General features: G+C 45.2%; 1 protein-coding gene across 3 annotated transcripts in view; it reads right to left on the bottom strand.

Moving 5' to 3' along the window:
- The window catches only part of carmil1 (capping protein regulator and myosin 1 linker 1), a 31,485-nt gene that overhangs the window by 2,457 nt on the left and 11,265 nt on the right, over positions 1–17,763 (bottom strand). For 2 of the 3 annotated variants that reach the window (XM_026155820.1, XM_026155818.1), the window contains exons 4-37: positions 14,091–14,150; positions 13,604–13,725; positions 12,476–12,573; positions 12,315–12,385; positions 11,944–12,017; positions 11,582–11,657; positions 11,323–11,411; positions 11,042–11,136; positions 10,403–10,489; positions 10,201–10,304; positions 10,029–10,106; positions 9,862–9,938; positions 9,590–9,694; positions 9,231–9,300; positions 9,030–9,111; positions 8,837–8,936; positions 8,697–8,751; positions 8,425–8,597; positions 8,150–8,218; positions 7,963–8,056; positions 7,792–7,890; positions 7,240–7,368; positions 7,006–7,128; positions 6,732–6,907; positions 6,488–6,575; positions 6,237–6,389; positions 5,513–5,579; positions 4,787–5,031; positions 4,557–4,672; positions 3,160–3,679; positions 2,863–2,905; positions 2,534–2,719; positions 2,290–2,427; positions 255–413 (exon numbers count right to left, since the gene is read on the bottom strand). In XM_026155820.1, coding sequence (XP_026011605.1) covers positions 255–413; positions 2,290–2,427; positions 2,534–2,719; positions 2,863–2,905; positions 3,160–3,679; positions 4,557–4,672; positions 4,787–5,031; positions 5,513–5,579; positions 6,237–6,389; positions 6,488–6,575; positions 6,732–6,907; positions 7,006–7,128; positions 7,240–7,368; positions 7,792–7,890; positions 7,963–8,056; positions 8,150–8,218; positions 8,425–8,597; positions 8,697–8,751; positions 8,837–8,936; positions 9,030–9,111; positions 9,231–9,300; positions 9,590–9,694; positions 9,862–9,938; positions 10,029–10,106; positions 10,201–10,304; positions 10,403–10,489; positions 11,042–11,136; positions 11,323–11,411; positions 11,582–11,657; positions 11,944–12,017; positions 12,315–12,385; positions 12,476–12,573; positions 13,604–13,725; positions 14,091–14,150 — 4,021 coding nt within the window. The remainder of the gene's footprint in view (positions 1–254; positions 414–2,289; positions 2,428–2,533; positions 2,720–2,862; positions 2,906–3,159; positions 3,680–4,556; positions 4,673–4,786; positions 5,032–5,512; positions 5,580–6,236; positions 6,390–6,487; positions 6,576–6,731; positions 6,908–7,005; positions 7,129–7,239; positions 7,369–7,791; positions 7,891–7,962; positions 8,057–8,149; positions 8,219–8,424; positions 8,598–8,696; positions 8,752–8,836; positions 8,937–9,029; positions 9,112–9,230; positions 9,301–9,589; positions 9,695–9,861; positions 9,939–10,028; positions 10,107–10,200; positions 10,305–10,402; positions 10,490–11,041; positions 11,137–11,322; positions 11,412–11,581; positions 11,658–11,943; positions 12,018–12,314; positions 12,386–12,475; positions 12,574–13,603; positions 13,726–14,090; positions 14,151–17,763) is intronic. The other variant, XM_026155819.1, reaches the window with a different exon arrangement.

Raw genomic sequence — 17,763 nt, 5'->3', positions numbered from 1 at the left:
TGGAATACAGTCTGTATACTTTACTATGAGGTTTGCTTGTTTTTATAAAAAGAGGATGTGATTATTATTCATACAGTACTAGACCCAATCAGCAGGGAGGATGCTGCGAGCTGCTGTGGCCTGAGGTTTTGCAGATTACTCGTGATGCTCTGGGCATTCAAAACATCTTTGCAGAGACAGAATACAGCAGATCATCCTCCTGACTGATCCATCGAGCACCAACATGCAGTGATTGTAAGTGTGACTGGTTGTACCGTAGGCAGGGAGGGATTTGGTGCGCTCTCGGTTGTCCTCGCTTGCAGCTGAAAGGTTGACTGTCCTCTTCAGAGATGACGACCGCTGGCTGCCCGCGCCAGACGCTGCGCCTTCGACGGATCCATCAAACACATCGCCGTCTGTGGAACTCTCACCTGCTGGAAGAGAAGGACACACTGTCCGTAAAGACCGACACGAATTTGAAGCTGAAAACTCTCAGCGGCTTCATTTGATTTCCCAGCGTGGACTTGGACAGCAGATATGAACTACCGATGACTGATTAGGAACCGGTTTGAATGCAAAGGTAAGTGTTGGAAGTCAGAAAGGTACTATCCTACAGGATGAAGACGGTATCAAAGAAACTAATGAAAATTAAGGAAATAAATAAAGTGCAGTTCCTCTAATGGCCACTTGAAGGTGCGGCTCCATCCCCAAAGCCTCTTCTGTTAAAATGCAAAGTTTGTTTACAGCTTGATGCAAAAAGTGTCTCAATAATCTTTCCAATATAACTTCATAGTGGATGATTTTAAAAAAGCTTTTTTATTATTGAGTAAATTTTAAAGCAGTTTAGCATAACTGCCGCAGGCCGTTTGATTGACAGGCGTCCCGACCTCCACTGGACCTCTGCTCTGTGTTTGCTGGTGTCTGTGCCTTTTAAGACATCTTCTGAGAATAATATTGGACAAATTACACATCTTATTGTACGAACAGATCAGTCTTTCCTTAAGTTTTCGTGAATATATAATTGGTATAATATTTGTGTGCTAATGTGCAGGGTTGCATGTATCTGCACCCATTAAACACGTGGATGCAAACTGATGATTAAACTTTTTAGCATTAGCTGCTGAGCTCTGATAGTTTAGATTCCATAAAGAGGATTGTGGTGATCCTAAAGCTAGTGGGTGTAAGTTTGCTTTAAAAATAAAATATTGAACGAGGTTAAAACAACAACTCTGCGGTTCACACTGAGATATTCTGCAACGCTTCATCAGCTGAAACACACTCACTCTGAAGAGTGCAATAAACTGTCCTCGAAACGTACAAATGACCTTTTCTTCTCGTCTCTTTGACTTTAAAATCACATCTTTTTACACAACAATTAAAAAAAGAAGAGAAGTCGTCTTTTTTTCTTATCGCGCAGCTGAGTCGCTGTTTTAAGGAAAAACACTGAGACCCTGTGAGCGTTAATTACACAACTAAAGCATTAAACTACCAAATCCCCCGCACAGTGACATTTGGACGTATCAAGTACAGGCTGGGATTGAACGCATCTGCTTTAAGTGTGACAGACCATCGCTTCAGACGTAACATGTGTGGCGTGTGGAGGCGTCAAACATGGCCCTGGAAGCCTCCATTAAACATGCAGGAACCTGGTAAATTAAGTGTTGTGCTTTGCCAGAGCGGCGAGTCGTGCAGCCTTCATCGCAGGGAAGCGTCTCAGCAGCCGTGGCTGTCTGACATCGTCTGAGTGACCATCTGTGCCGAATTTAAACCACCTTATCAATAAAAAATAAGTAATAAATAAATAATACCTGAACTATAATGTTTATAGACTGAGATTGATGCCTTTTAATAAAGATTGATTATCTTAAATTGTTTATTGAAAGGTTTTACATATATGAGTCTTGTGTGACGCCTCATTTCTTTACATTTTACCAGGATAATGAAAAATAAGTGCTGCGATTTATTGAAACATCTGATCCATGCAAAGGAAACCAAGATGTGCTGCTTCAATCATGCTCTGGGGAGGCCGATCCATGACCCATAGTGGTTTTACTGCACTGGTATCGTATGTGGGATCATTGTTCTGCTGAAAAATGTGCAGACGGTACTGCACGGTGGACCAAAGTATGACGGCACTTTTCTGTCCATCGGTCTCATCAGCTGTGACGAGATCATCCAGGACTGGACCGAAAATGACGGTGTCCAATGAAAAACAATGAAAACAAGTATAAGGAGGTCCGGTGGCTTGAAAGAAAAATATAAAGAAATCAGAGTGACTCAAGACTTTTGCACAGTGCTGTAGGTACTAACCCTTCTGAGGAGAGAGAGCTTCTGCAGGGTTGCTGCTGGTACTCGCTCGCTCCTGTTCTGATGGTGCCCTCTTCAGGCGAGGAGCAGGAAGTGGTGCTTTGGGAGACAAGCTGCCCGTTGGAGCACTGCCACATTCATCTGACACACAGAGGAATCAACCAGTCAGACACTTGGTCTGGTTTTAAATGGGAACTGCATATATTTTTCAGCTTCAAAGTGGTGGCTTCGCCCTCTCCCTGCTTACCAGAGACGTAGGTGCTGCTTGGTCGGCGGCTAGCTGGGCTGAGGGGTCCAGAGGTGCAGGCTACCAGGGGTGCTTTGGTAGCCTGGGGTGGTTTGGGGGTGACACCAGATGGCTTAGCCCTGGGTGATGGCTCTGGTTTAGATTCATCAGTGTCTGCTGGCACGGCGGGATGGACTTCTGACTTGGCTGCAGGAAGACGATTGACAGCACCGTCAGCACAGAGCCAGCACGCTTGAAACATCACATTTTTCATGGCATTTCAAATTTCATGTGGAGCCCCGCCTTTCATGTTCAGCCTCATCTGAAGGTAAGATGATAAAGACACAAACCTTTGTCACCGTCCACCTTGTCCTGTGCGTGAGCTGCCTCCGTCTGAAACCAGAGAAAGACATTTTTATATTCAGTCACTGAGTGCGCTCCTACTGGCCTTTTCATTAGGAACATCTGCAGCTCGGCTTACGTCGCTGCATCATTCTGACGAGTTCTGACGATAAATCTACTTTACTACTGTAGCTGCACTCAGCAGTAATGTGGTACTGGTCTGTTCCTATTATTTTGTCCACCCCATGAACATTCATGTCTTATATTTTGGATAATGATGCATCCAAACTTTAAACTCCACCTACTTTCTTCCCAGCCATTCTCTCCTGCCTGGCCTTCATCTCAGCCATCAGGTCCATTCTCATCATAGGAACTCCGATGTGACGGGGTTTATGGGGGTTTCCCTTCTTCTCCACTTTCTCCAGATGCTCTGTCTTCTCCAGGTTCTCCTTACTCTCCACGTTCTTCTTTTCTTTCTCCTCCTCTGCAGGTTCGGTGGCAGCTGGAGACGCCTCAATCTCAGAATCTGTGTGGTTCGAAGAGTGAGACCTGTGGGGTTCCTGCTCGGGCTCCGGCACAATGGGACAGATTTTCACAGGTGATGTGGGAGATGCCGGTGTCGTCTCCCAAGTCACTGGACACGGGGAAAGGGGTGCAGCTGTGGCAGAAGAGGCAGCTTGAGGTGGGGTGATGGCGGCAGATCCATGGCTCTTCTCTGAACGGGACGTTCGTTTGATGAGATTAAAGAAACCACTCTTCCTGGATTCACGTTTTTTATCCGATCCTTCCTGAGTGCTGGTGGACGAACCTTTCCCAGAGGGAATTCTGGAGATGATCAAAATGAGAAAATCTAAATTTATTCAGTCTCAAAAGTGAATTTGATGCCAAACATGTTCAAATTATAAGAAAACCTTAACCAACATGACCAACTGAATTTGGGAAATGATCACTTTAATGTCACAAAAAAAAGGGAAAACAATGTTTACGTCTCTTTGACTTCTCGACATGGAGCTGAACAGCTGTAGGACTGGAAAATATCCAATCCTACAGCTGTTTAGCACCAGATGAGGACGAGGTGGAGGAAATCCAACCAATACATGCATCTGCCACTATCCAAAACTCAAGAGGACAAATCCCAGCTGGTCACATGCAGGTCTCTAACATCCGCAAAACGTCCTCCAGCCTGTATTTAGCCTACAGTCAAAGGTAAATGCACGGTAGGCTTTACACCATCTGGCTAACAATAATAATAATAATGGATTGCATTTATATAGCGCTTTTCGAGGCCCTCAAAGCGCTTTACAATTCCACTGTTCATTCACTCTCACATTCACACACTGGTGGAGGCAGCTACAGTTGTAGCCACAGCTGCCCTGGGGCAGACTGACAGAAGCGAGGCTGCTAAATCACGCCCCTCTGGCCATCACCAGTAGGCGGTAGGTGAAGTGTCTTGCTCAAGGACACAACGACCAAGGCAGACAGAGCTGGGGATCGAACCGGCAACCTTCCGGTTACAAGATGAGCTTCCCAACCCCCTGAGCCTCGGTTGCCAAGCTAAATACAAAGATGTGCATATTTGTACTTTAGCAAACTGCTGTTTTCAGGTAACGTAATGAACTGTTACTATTGTAATAAGTTACTTTTAAAAGTAAGATTACTTAAAGAGTGAAAATATGTAAAACAGTTTTGGCACGATGCTCACTTGAAGCCGAGTTTAATGACTTTCTTGGAGAAGAAGTCATCCAAGCCCTCGTCCAGCTTTCCCATGATGCTGTTCGGCTCTGCTTCCTGTGGCGCCGAGCCGCCCGTGGCCTCCCGCTGAAAGAGACAAACAGAGCTCAATTATTTGATGATGAGTTTACACTAAAAGGACTCTCAAAACAAATCCCAAACATCCATCCCAGGGTCGATTTGGGGATGTTAGAGACCTACGTGTGGCCGAGCGGGTTTCGTCCTCTTGGGTTTTGGCCGGAATTTGGTGTGATGTTCCAGAGTTTTGTGCTCCATGGGCGGCAGCTCGGCCAGCGGGGCAGATTTTGCGTCCTGTGGAGTCGGGGGAGGGGGGAGGTCTTCGTAGTACGCTGATGTTCTGTCCAGCTGTGAAGGAGAAGGAAGAGGAGGGTCCTCGACGTGGATAGGTACCTCTTCCAGAGCTTTGTCGAGGTCAAACTCCAACTCTGACAGGCAAAGACAGAAGGAAGCAAAGCCTCATGGGAATTTCAAAAAGACAAGTCAAGATCGAACAAGTCAAATACCACCGCAGCAGGTCCTCACGCTAAGATGTTGTGTTATATTTTGTCCCATGATACTGGATACACAAGACATGAAACAACTAGAAGACAGATTGTAAACTTATGAAAATACAGTTCAAATCTGTGTCCTTCTTCACTTCTGCCAGGCTGATTCTGGTCCGCGAGCCTGATGTTTGACACCCCTGGTCTAAAGCCTTATAAGGAGCTGTATTATATTTTATTTTGAAGAGTTTCTACATGCTTAGACGTCAGTCTCATCAGTGACTAACAGTAATGAGTAGATTTGTTTATCTAGTTCACTTTTCCCCGTCTGGATGAAATGCTTGCCGACTGTCTCCATACTGTTTATTTCCCACCTCCTCCAGGTTCAAAGGGTCACCGGCGCCTGACTCAACATGTTACTTACCAAACGCCACAGACACGGGCCTCAGCATCCTGACCAGAATGCTCTTCCTCTTGGACTTGGGTATCATCTAAACAGCAAAGTATTTTTGTTAATCATTATTTTTTTTATTGTCACACAAATACGTGAAACTCTCACGAGTACAGCCATAAAAACAAACACAGGAGATTTGGGCTTAGCTGTTAACCCATCAAGGTGACCTCCTAGCGCAGCGCTAACACCGCTCCCAGGTCTCTGCTGTACTCACACACATCTGTGGAAGTCTCACTCTTCGAGGTGAATTCTCCTCCTCCATGTTGTAGATGTAAGAAGTTTAGACCCAGAGCAGAAAATGATCTCCTGCCTCTGTCTTCAAGTTTGTATGTTTGAAATTCAATTCAGTTTTATTTATAAAGCTCCAAATCACAACAACAGTCGCTTCAAGGTGCTTTATATTGTAAGGTAGACCCTAAAATAATGGATACAGAGAAAAGACCCCCTGTGAATAAGCACTTTGGTGACAGTGGGAAGGAAAAACTCCCTTTTAACAGGAAGAAACCTCCAGCAGAACCAGGCTCAGGGAGGGGCGGGGGGAGGGGCTCAGGGAGGGGCGGGGCCCAAGGAGATCACTTTGAACGGATTAACAGACCTGTTTTCTTTAAATCCTGCTTCATGTGGCAAGCTTGTGCTCTGTTACTGATGACTTTGAAACATTCGTAGCACATCATTCATACTAGTGTTTTCCTACCATGGAGTCCATATCGTCCAGGTCATTTCCCCGATCTTGGTTCTGATCCTGGTCGTAGCTCTCTGGCTGCAGAACTGTCTCATCTAAGACTTCCATCTCCAAATGGGGCTTGTGATGCACCAGAGGTTGGTCCTTTCTGATCAGATGGTCAGCCTGAAAACAGCCAGAGAAAGATAACGAGGGATAACCAGGAAGACCTCGACGAGGAGAAAAAGAAAGGTGGTGGAGGTGAAGGTGAAGAGGACACCAACCAGAGTGTGCTGTGATCTGGACAGAGACTCCAGGATCTCATCCACGATGCGATCAGAGAGAAACGAGGCAACGGCGAGTTTCACTTCACTGTCACACACGGGCGACATAAGACACGTGTTACACATGTGCCCAGGATATTAAGATCAAAAGGTATTAAAAGATTTTACAATTTTAAAAAAGTGTGTGTGCTGAGGATCAGAAGCTCTTTAAGTGTTTTTAAGGAACCTCGTTTGCATTTCAGACCTGATCTTATTGATGATGTCGACCCCGGACTGCTCCAGCAGCGTGGTGGTGGCAAAGCTGCGAGGAATGGTCATCCTCCCCCCACCGGCCTTCAGCAGCTCCTGGCGAAGGCTGCTCTTCTTCATCACATTAGGACACAGGGCCTCTGCAGCCTCCACCATGGACCTCAGCATCGTCTGAGGTGAGCGAGTTAAGAGTTTAAGGCTCGACTTGCTTTCCCGTCACACAGCCGAGATTAGAGCCACGTTTCAGGGGTAAAAATGGCCGTTCTTACCTGCAGCTGGTCGTCCATCACTGCAGCTATCTCTCCAGCCATCGACTCCAGTTTATCCTGAATAGCTCCGACACACGTACCTGTGGAGCCTGCACTCTTCAGGTGGTACAGGTTGGGAAGCAGCTGCGATAAAAAGTAAAGGATATGAGTGAGGAGCATCTGGGTCGGTCTCCATGCCGCACACAGGCTGTGCTGTTAGTGTTGGTGGATCTGAGGTGAGCTGCACGTTCTTACGGTTTTGGAGTTTCTGGCATCCCTCATGAGGTTCTCGGCCACCTTCATGTCCTCCTGAACGGCGCTGGTCTCTGTGAACCTCAGAGAGTTCAGATGATCCTGCACCCTCACACACATCATGTCCATCATCTGCATCACAGAGGTCAAAGGTCAGACAACACTGCACGCGATATTTTGAATACTTTAATTATTTAAAGTCCCTTTGATCTGTACAATTAAATAAAAGTCAGTACAGAGTAGAGATGGAACGATACCGATTCTGATATCATAAATTTGGATATCTGCCGATACCGATATGAATCCGATATGGCATATTTTGTAATCAATAAAACTGTTAAGTCAAATTGTTGAATGTGTCATTGTGTTTCTTAAACTTGTAAAGTCTGAGTTCAAGCAGTAGGATCAAAGCCATTCCTTTGATCCTGACCACCTCTGCAGCCGCTCTGTGCTGGGGGAGGTTTTATTGTAGATACATCCTCTCTGACAGATCTGTTTCTTAAACACACAACAGTTGTTGCAAAAGACCAAGAGAGAAATCTGTGCTGCGCCTGCCTGCTGTGTGGTGGTGGTGACGATTCCCTGCTGCAGTCTGTACGCCTGCTCCTGCAGGTATTTACGCGTCTCGTGGTTCCTCAGCAGGTACTGCTCCATCTGCACGAGGAAACACACGGTGAGATCACACAGAAATGATCTTTACACGACCAAAACAGAGAAAACCAAAACCTTGAACAAGGCGTCCTCCGTCTTCTCTGGATTTGCCTTCAGCGCCTGAGCAGCATCCATGATGGGAACAGGCATGAAACGGATGGTGTAGTTCCTGATGGGGAAAAACCACATTTGATTCACTCACACAACACCAAAGCCGGGGCTGGGCTTTAAAGCTGGCAGCTGTGCCTTCCTGGACACTCACTTCTCCAAAGCGGCAGCGACATCCTGCAGCCCCTGCGGGCTCAGGTTGTTCCTGTCCCACACTAACGTCCTGCAGATACAAAACAAATATAAAAACTAATCAGCCAAAAAAGGAAAATAACTCTTTTAGTATCCTCTATGAGAAACTTTTAGAAATGAAAAGATTGTCAGGATGTTTTTGAGATTCCCACGCTCATCGCTGTAGGACATTAAAATCCTCTTCAACTTCTTGATGTTCACCACAACACGAGTTAAAGATGAAACACCTGAGCTCACCTGAGCTTAGTGTTGATCTGCAGGGCTTTGGCCAGAATCTTAGCCCCCATGTCTCCCATGGAGTTTCCACTGATGTCCAGTTTGGTCAGAGAGGTGTTGCTGCCCAGAGCGTTGAGGACGATGGAGAGGTCGGCCTTGAGTTTGGAATCAGCCAGGGACAGCGAGGTCAGTGGCTGCAAACGGGGACGCAACGGACACATTTTGAGTGTTTAAAATCAAAACAGGATGAATTTAAAGCCTTAAACACGAATTTAGTGTTTAAAGTTTCTTACGGATTCCTCTTCTTGAATCATATGAACCAGATTGTCCAGGACCTGAGCCACATTCCTGTAGGAAACGTTACCAGGTGAGTAATTGTGCCGCAGTGAAACAAAGAGTGCAAACCCATGTTTGTGGCTTGTCTGTCACCCACTTGGTCTTGATGTTGTTAAAGTTTTTGCCCAGTGAAAGATGCCTGATGGAGCGGTTCTTGGCCAGCCACACGAGCAGGGTGGTCAGATCCATATCCAGGCCTGCGTGAGGCAGCACGGAAACATGAATGAACCAAGATCACAGTCAAAGCATGTACAGGAGCAGCTTTAATACTAAAAGTAAAATTTCCACACCATTGTCAGAAATATCCAGACTGGTAATGTTGGGAATCTCAGCAATACAACCCTCCAGGATCTGGGAGCCTCCAGAACGCAGCTGGAGCAGAAGACAGTCGCTGTAAACACTTTTCCAATACTTCCAGTTTACTTTATCTGTGTAGAACAAATCACAACAACATGTAGTCTCCACACTCACGCAGCGTGCTGCAGTCTTACCTCACAGCAGCTGAGGTCCAGAGACACGTCGCTGAGGTTCGGGTTGCAGCCGAGTCCCAACAGCAAAGATCTGCAGAGACACAAATGAATCAGCGAGTGTGACTTACAGACATCAGTGTCACTTTTTCCAGGTTATCCTTCCTTTTATTAACATCTGTCTCTGTGTGAACAGCAACACATCCCTGAGGTTTCCAGAAATCAGCTAAACGTTATACTGAAAACACTAACAGGAGACCTGTTACGCTCAAACATGACCAAAGCGACTGAAGCACTTACTTCAGCGTCAAACCGCTTCAGAGACAAATTTGCTTTCATGTGAAACGTGTACAGAATATGTGTCGTTTAAATCACAGTCTTACTTCAGAGCCTCCAGAGGCAGCTTGGTTCCTGACAGACTGACGGACGTCAGAGCCTGAGCAGAGCTGAAGAACTGCTTAAAGGACGGAGGGATATCTTTACACTTCCTGTGAGGACACGTGCATCAACACATCGATAAATGTCAAGTGACAAAACAACTGTTGGATAAGATTTGCTGAAGGAGAAATCAAAAGAGAAATGAATGCATCATTTGTGATCAGATTGGATATCTGCAGAGACATCACACTAAGGTGCATCATTATTAACATCTGACCTGTGAGAAAAGACTGTTTTTGACATGTTGAGGACAGAAAGGTGCTTCAAAGATCCTCTGAGCAGGGACGAACACACCTAAGCACAATAACAAACGATGAAGAAAAACATAATCAGAACGCGATGGAACCACAGAGCCCGACTTTTTAGTTTTAAAGTTGTTCCGACCTGCTCCAGACAGCAGTCGCTATTGGACAGATCGAGGGTTTCCAGGACGTTTGAGTGACTCAGGAAGCTGTGAAGGTTCTGTGAAGACAAAAAACACAAACTGTGACTGTAGCTCGAGTGTTGCCCAGCCTGGCGTTTGATACGAGATGCGGTGGCGAGGATGACTGCATACCGGGAGGTCGTCCCCTCGGAGGGAGTTTCCCGACAGATCGAGGTGTGTGAGGGTGGAGGCCACAATCGGGTTGGCGCAGAGAGCCTGACAGAGGCTGTTTACGCCTGAAAATGATGACAACAACGCGCACTTAAAAAAAAAAAAAAAAAAGGTAAGAATTCACAAAATAGGACGTCTTCTCAGTGTCCCTGTGTTTGTTCACCTTTAGGAGACATGGAAGTCCTGGAGAGGTTCACGTGCTTTAGACCCATGGGCAGTTTGGCAAACTGAGCGCTCAGAGCTGCAACACCTGCAGGAAACAAACATCAGTATTTGAAGTCGTTAGACCAGGGATGTCCAACTCCAGGCCTCGAGGGCCGGTGCCCTGCAGGTTTTAGATCTAACCCTGGGTCAACACACCTGAATCAAATGATCAGTTCATTACCAGGCCTCTGGAGAACGTCAAGACATGTTGAGGAGGTAATTTAGTCATTTGAATCAGCTGTGTTGCATCAAGGACACATCTAAAACCTGCAGGACACCGGCCCTCGAGGCCTGGAGTTCGACACCTGTGCGTTAGACTTTAAAGTGCTAAAGAAATGACCACCAGAGGGCGCCTGACTGCAGCTGGAAGCCCCGTAGGGAGACTGCTAACAGAACTCTGAACAAATGTTTAACAGATGAAAAAAAATTAAACATAATGAGAAGTGAAATTAATGCCAGTTCTCATCCGGGACAATAACAAATGAAGTAATGCTCTACGAGAACATCGCCTCTTTTGTATTCCTGGGATGTTTAAGGGCATGCTGATACGTCACGGCCTGTAGTGTGTGTGTGTCTGTGTGTGTACACATTTTTTAACCTTTGTCCTCCAGCGAGTTGTTGCTCAGATTGAGTGTTTGAAGTGTGGAGGCGGGGTTGTGTGCCAAAGCGCCGGCCAGTTTCTGAGCAAAATCACTGCAGGAGAAGAAGAGCGAGCAGGCTTAGCAAGATTTTGTTAACAGAGTCTCAACACGAGCAACAACAATGCAGATCGGTCAGTCGGGGTCTCTTTTTATTCTTTACTGACAAATGTGGAGAATATGGAAGAACGGAAAATGAGCACAAATCACATGTGCCTGGCTCTCTTATTTGACCTCTGACCTTTTGAGCCCAGCATTGTCCAGCACCAGCTCCTCCAGCCGGCTCGATCGAGCCACCACTCTCAAAATCTGGTCGCACACATCTGTCGGCTGAAACAGACAAAACAGACTCGGGTCTTAAACTGAATCCCAGTCACATAAAAATAAATAAAGAATTTTTATTATATAGCGAAGGATTTTTAACATTATGATAAAAACACAGGAGGCCATGTGTGGATGTTTTATGTCACAGGTAAAGCGGGATTTGTGCAGGATGTTACCAGTTTGTAGTCTTTGGTGGAGAGCTTAGTGAACCACTGGTTGTACTCCAGAACTGTAATGATTGGAATCAAATCCCTGAAAGGACAAAAATGTGCCTTCATTACCTTCACTTATTCCACACAGTGACACAGAAAAAAGGACATCAAACACTGCTGCTGACGTTGACCTGAAAGTTTACACCTCATTCACCCAGCACAATGAAAAATGTGATGCCAAGAGTCCTTTTGAAGCGTCAACAACAAAACAGCTGAATCTGTAATTAAATGCGTTGATACTGCACATAAAAAATGAAGATCAAACTGGTCCCCCCATATTCAAAGTCACTCTCGATACATAATGAGGTGTTGAGTGGTTTCAGTACTTGTTGTCCAGATGAACAAAGTCCTGCAGGTTGAGCTCTTTGGTGTCCTGAGTGAGATAGATGGTGTCCACATCCTGGTGACAACAAGAAAAGACGTGAGGCTGAGAGGAAAGAAACCACAAACTTAAAAAAAGAGCAGAAACACGCAGCTCCAGCAGATGTGACAAGAATCTGAGTTATTGCTTCAACATGGCTGTGACATCACAGTAAAAACATCTGGAGAGAAGCAGGCGAAGAAAAAAAGATGGAAAAGGTATCAGTGAAAAACAGAAAGCGGCAGATAAGAAAAGAAGCTGATGACTACAGACGAAAGAGAGGAAACAAAGTTCATCAGATTAAAAAGAGTAATGATTCCAGCGAGCAGCACCGACCCACTGGACTTCCTCTCTGTATGGCTGGCGGAGGTAATCACACACACACCAGTACTGATGGGAGAAGCCGCCTGCAAAGAATCACATGACAGCAGCGAATAAGCACAGACACTTTAAACATGTGAATTGGTGTAACTGGGAAGTGAGTGATGATGATGTACCGCACGGTCCCAGGTCAGCTGACGCCTGCTCGTCCCAGATGGCCTGCAGGGCTGCCAGCCTGTCCGGGGGATTCAAGTTTAACTTCCTCATCATCTTCCTTCCTTACAGAGAGAGGAAGGGACAAAAGAGGAGAAAGCAGGACAACAAAACAGGATCATTTCATATTCATTTCCACACTTCTTAAAAATCATTTCAAAAGCTTCACAAAACTCCCAAAGCAACAACTGAAACTAAAGACAGGAAACAAGAAAAAAGACAAGCTCGACTTTATTAGCTAATAAAAAGAAACGAGGACTAAACTCACATTTTCATAACTAATGACGAGATTTGTTTAGCAGTCAACTAGACTGAAAACATACATTTGGTTTCATCTGGGTGCAAAGGCCACAAACGTCTGATTTCTATGAACTGCTGAATTACTGTGAACATGAAGTGGTCACCATGGATGCGACCATCATCACAGAGACTTTCTGTAACATCCTGAAAATGAAACCACGTTGAAGGATTGCTGTAGAGGATTTGCACACACTGCAAAGATCCACTGTGGGATCTAAAACTAACAGCCGTGCTAAAAATGCTTCAGAGGTGCATAAGAAGATGACCTTAAACTTAAGATCTGCACAATTTGGACCTGCTCAGGCTCTTGATTCTCACACACGTTCAGATTAAACATGGTCAAAGAGACAAATAATGAGGCCGACACGTGTATCAGTCATGACAGTGATCTGAAAGCGTCAGACTGCTTCAAACGTGCACCGTGCAGCCGATTACAGGAACGACACTCTAGCAGAGTCCAGAAAAGTCTCCTGAAGATTTGTTTCATACTTATATTTTAATTCCTCTGCATCCACAAATGCGTCCCTCCAGCAAACACAATGACCTCCAACAGATGTCAAACCCTTAAAGGTGCCGTGCTGTTAAAGATGCTTCTCCTGTTAAATGAGCTTTTTCCTGTTTTAAGTATCACATGGAAACTAATTGTTCATCATCATTCTAAACTTTACTGAATAAACTGAACACTGAAAACTTTATTTCACACTTAAAGGGTCTTTCCAACCCTCTGTCAGGTTGTGGTTCTGTGTTATCAGCCTAACAGTGCCAGCGGCTGCTGGCTGTGTGGTACCTACACCGGTACGCCTGCCGGGCAGATCCGGTGCAGACAGCTGCCGATGTGAGCGATCACCTTGTCCACTTCCTCTGCAGAGCCCAGCCGGAGGCTCCACGAGCCGTGCTCATGCTCCAACACCAGCTGCAGGGGGCGACACACACAAAGGAATCGGACATGAAGGAAACACGGATGTGAAGAAACGCAGACACCCCGTGATGATGATGATTGGTTTTCCCCTGAAAGCCTGAGGAGGCTGATTCAGGTGAGTGAGTTAATGCAGAGCTGGAGGCCTTTTTCACTTCTCCAGCTTAAAAGACCAACATGATGCAGAAGGACACACAGTGGACAAGAGGACAGCGTCAGAGTTCTCGACACGAGTCAAACCTGCTTTAGCTTCATGAGGAAAAGCTGTCAATGTTTTACATGAGACACATGTGCATGTAGTCCAGATGTTGTCATGTGTGCTGCGATGTAATGAATGAAAAGCTCAATAATGTTGTTTGTACCTGTGTGGGCTTGTTGCTTTGGATTCCCTGGATTTCCAGATAGCTGAAGGACTGTTCAACCTGAAAGGGTTCAGAAGAGACGCCGTCAACGTAATCTTGTATTTCCACATCTGATCAAAGAGCCACTGAAAGGGCAGCAGGCTGAGAAAAAACAGCCAGAAGTGTTTTTCTACTTTTCATCAATCACAAAGGAGCTTTTTCTTCCCACAATGTGAACATTTACAACGGAAAACAAAGCGAAGTGATTACAGTCACTCCTCCTTCAGCATGAGAAACTCGGGCTCTTCCCAGGAAACGTTTACCCCTCACACACAGTCAAAACACAAGCTGCCATTAGCTGGATGAAGGGATTTCAGGTGCTGCACACACGGACACACACAATACAATACAACTTTATTTGTATAGCACGTTTAAAAGACCAGCGGTAACCCAAAGTGCTTTACAATAAAAACAGGAAAATTAAGACATGATTAAATAAAAGACTATTAACAAAGTACCACATATGTCATCAGGTTGAGGGCACAATTATACAGGAATAAAAGGGAATAGAAGAACAAAGTTACTAAGAACAGATATAGCCAAAAGATAAAGTACATAGATAAAAAATTGAACCAAATATAAAACAGGGATGCTAACTAGATGGAAAAGCTATGTTGAATAAATGAGTTTTTAAACGGGATTTAAAAGATAAAACGGAGTCTGACGCACAGATAGCGATAGGAAGGTTGTTCCACAGATTCGGTGCAACCAGGGCAAAAGCACGGTCACCCTTAGATTTAAGTCTAGATCTAGGCTGGAGGAGTAATTGGGCTGAAGACCCGAGGGCTCGTCCAGGGACATCTAGACTAAGGAGATCGACAAGATAACGAGGGGCTAAATCATTTATAATTTTAAAGGTGAGCAACAATATTTTAAATTCAATACAATATTTTATGGGTAACCAATGCAACTCAATAAGAACTGGGGTGACAGAGGCATGCTTTCTAGTGCCAGTCAGGAGGCGAGCGGCAGCATCCTGGACAAGCTGAAGTCTATGAAGGAGAGCACACACACACACACACACGCACACACACACACGCACACACACACACAACATTTGATCTACATTTTTGAGCCAACAGCTGTATGTCTGAACAACTGAACTGGGCAGATGTGAAGGTAACAGGATGTACAGGGAGAGGTTTGGTTTGAGCTGCCCAGTTTTTTCCTTTGCATATTTGTTGCAGGGATCCTTGCACTCGCCTCAAAGCATCGAAACATACTGAAAAACTCAGCAGCAAAGTTTCTTTCCAGAAATCGTGACCTATATACTTTTATGCTTGTGTTTTGTTTGTTTTTTTACCTTATGTCTAAATTTTATTTTGCCATGTTTATCATATTTTATTGCTGCTATTGTTCTCGTGTTATTGTAAGGTGACCTCGAGGGTCTGAAAGGCGCCTATAAATAAAACGTATTATTATTACCTAAAAAATTCAGACAGAAAACTAATTTCTTTCTCCTGAACTGCACCAGGAAACAGGAGGCGTGCAACGACTGGTGATGAGAGGCTCACTCTCGTGGATGTGGACATGACGGCAGCCAGAGGTGCACATCTCTACCGCTCTAAGAACACCACTTGTGCTCATTGTTTGAACCTGACCTTCACATTTAGGACCGAAGGCCGACTGCGAGGCAGATCTTATCAGCCAACTTCACTGTTAGCAATGCTGATGTGAGCCAAGCGAGGCAACATCTGGTGGAAAGAATGAAACATCATCGTTAAACTATCACACGTGGCTGAAATGTTGAGGGTCCACATACTTTCAGTCATGGAGCAGAACAAGTGTTACCTTGATGAGTGCGTATCTGTTTTTAGATGGACTGAGAATAACTTCTCAAGCGCCGACTTGTTTCGTGGTTGAGCAACAGAGACAGTTCGCTGTGCCGCAAGAACGTTCAAGGAGGCTTTCCCAATCATCTGGACTATATTTCATTTACACTATCAACAATTCTCCAGGGAGGAATTTCTTAAATGCTTTTCCATGATGGACAGAGTGTGCAGTGCCGACACGAGGCGGGTTATTATTGCTACTGAACAAACCCTGAAGAGAGGAGCAAGAAGAAGTAAAATCAGCGAGACTACAGGAATGTAAAAAACACAGGCTACAAATAGTCTGCAGAACAAATGTCTGGAGCAGAGCCTCACACTCGCTTCCCTTTGAATCCAGAGAGAGAGTAAAAATAATGTGCGGTCGCTGCCAAAAAGAACAAGTGTGACTGAGGAAAAGAGGGAGAAGCACAACAACGATGGCGGGGGCAAAGGGGGGAGGCGGAAAAAGAAAGCGAAAGAGATGGAGTGACCGGAGAGCTGTCAGACGATGAAGAGGCGCGATGCAGAGCGAGAGGGGGAGGAGGGTGGAAGAGAGGACGGTTTGGACTTTGCCCGAGTAGAAGAAATCAATAAGAAACGAAGCGAAAAGCAGAGCGAGAGGGCGAGCCGTGCCCCCTCCCTGCCCTCCTCACCAGCTGTTAAATTCCTCCATTGTCTCCCCCCCCTCCCCGCTGCCTCTCTGGGCTGGGACAGTACACACCGAGGAACAAACCGCCCTCTGTTCCACTCTCTTCATACACAGTTAGAAAAACCGCTGGCCCACTGTGGAACAACAGATCAGGGGTCAGCTGGCGGAGCTGAAACACGTTGCAGCCTGTAAGGTTCACTCGTGTTTCTGAACATCGCAACTCATCATCATAACGTGTTTTTAAAACAAGGAAGGTTTTAAATGTGTCACGAAAAGACCGACAACTTTGATCTGAGGAGCTCTGTTCAGTCGGGTAACCGGATTAACCCGGACAAACAAAAGCACAGTCGGTCCTCCACAGGTCCAAACTTTGATTAAAGAAACTTCAAATAAGTTAAACTCTGCTCTGATTTTTACATTTTATGGATTTTTACAGGCGTGATACGTAACTTCAGTCATAATTTACTCATTTTAAACACGGGGCCTCTACTGTGGCTTCCAATAAAGTCGCTCGGCTAACAAAGTGCCTGCTTTAAACTCATTGAACTACAAAGTCTTATTTCAGTCATTTGATAATCAAAGACAACATTTGCTTAGACAAAACAATTATCCCGTCATAAGGGAATCCCCGACAGCAACGATTGCACAACGTAAAACAACCTTAAATAAAACAATAGTGATGACGCAACTATTAACGTCAACTGGCAACACAGATCCAAAACCACAGAGCCAGAACACTTCCTCTGACGCCCCCTTAAAGCTGGCTCCAGAGGCGAGTCCATCCTCGCAGACTGTCCGACTTCACAGCAGCTCATCAGCTGGGATACAGCTGAGGCTCAAAGCTCCACCGAGGCACTAAAGTGGACCTCTCCACTGTGTTTGTACTGTGGTAGCAATGAAATCCTCTTAAACAAAAATACAGAGACAAACTTAATCAGTCTATTCAGTTATTTTGTTCTGATTTCTTATAAAAAACACATGTAAACAAAAGTGCTGATGAATTAATGCTTCTCGTTAACGGTGCTGGTGTTTGCATTAATGAAATTATCTGACAAATAATATGGTGACATTACCGAGACGCGAGGAAAATGTGATTACTTTATTACTTTGTCAGTTTGCACTGATTAGCAGGGATCTGTTCATCTGTGTTCGTCTTAGATCTTCCTCTATACAC

This window comes from Astatotilapia calliptera, chromosome 22 (genome assembly GCF_900246225.1).
Source record: "Astatotilapia calliptera chromosome 22, fAstCal1.2, whole genome shotgun sequence".
Lineage (NCBI taxonomy): Eukaryota > Metazoa > Chordata > Actinopteri > Cichliformes > Cichlidae > Astatotilapia > Astatotilapia calliptera.
The sequence above is the reverse complement of the archived record's forward strand: the minus strand, read 5'-3'. Positions and strand labels throughout refer to the sequence as shown.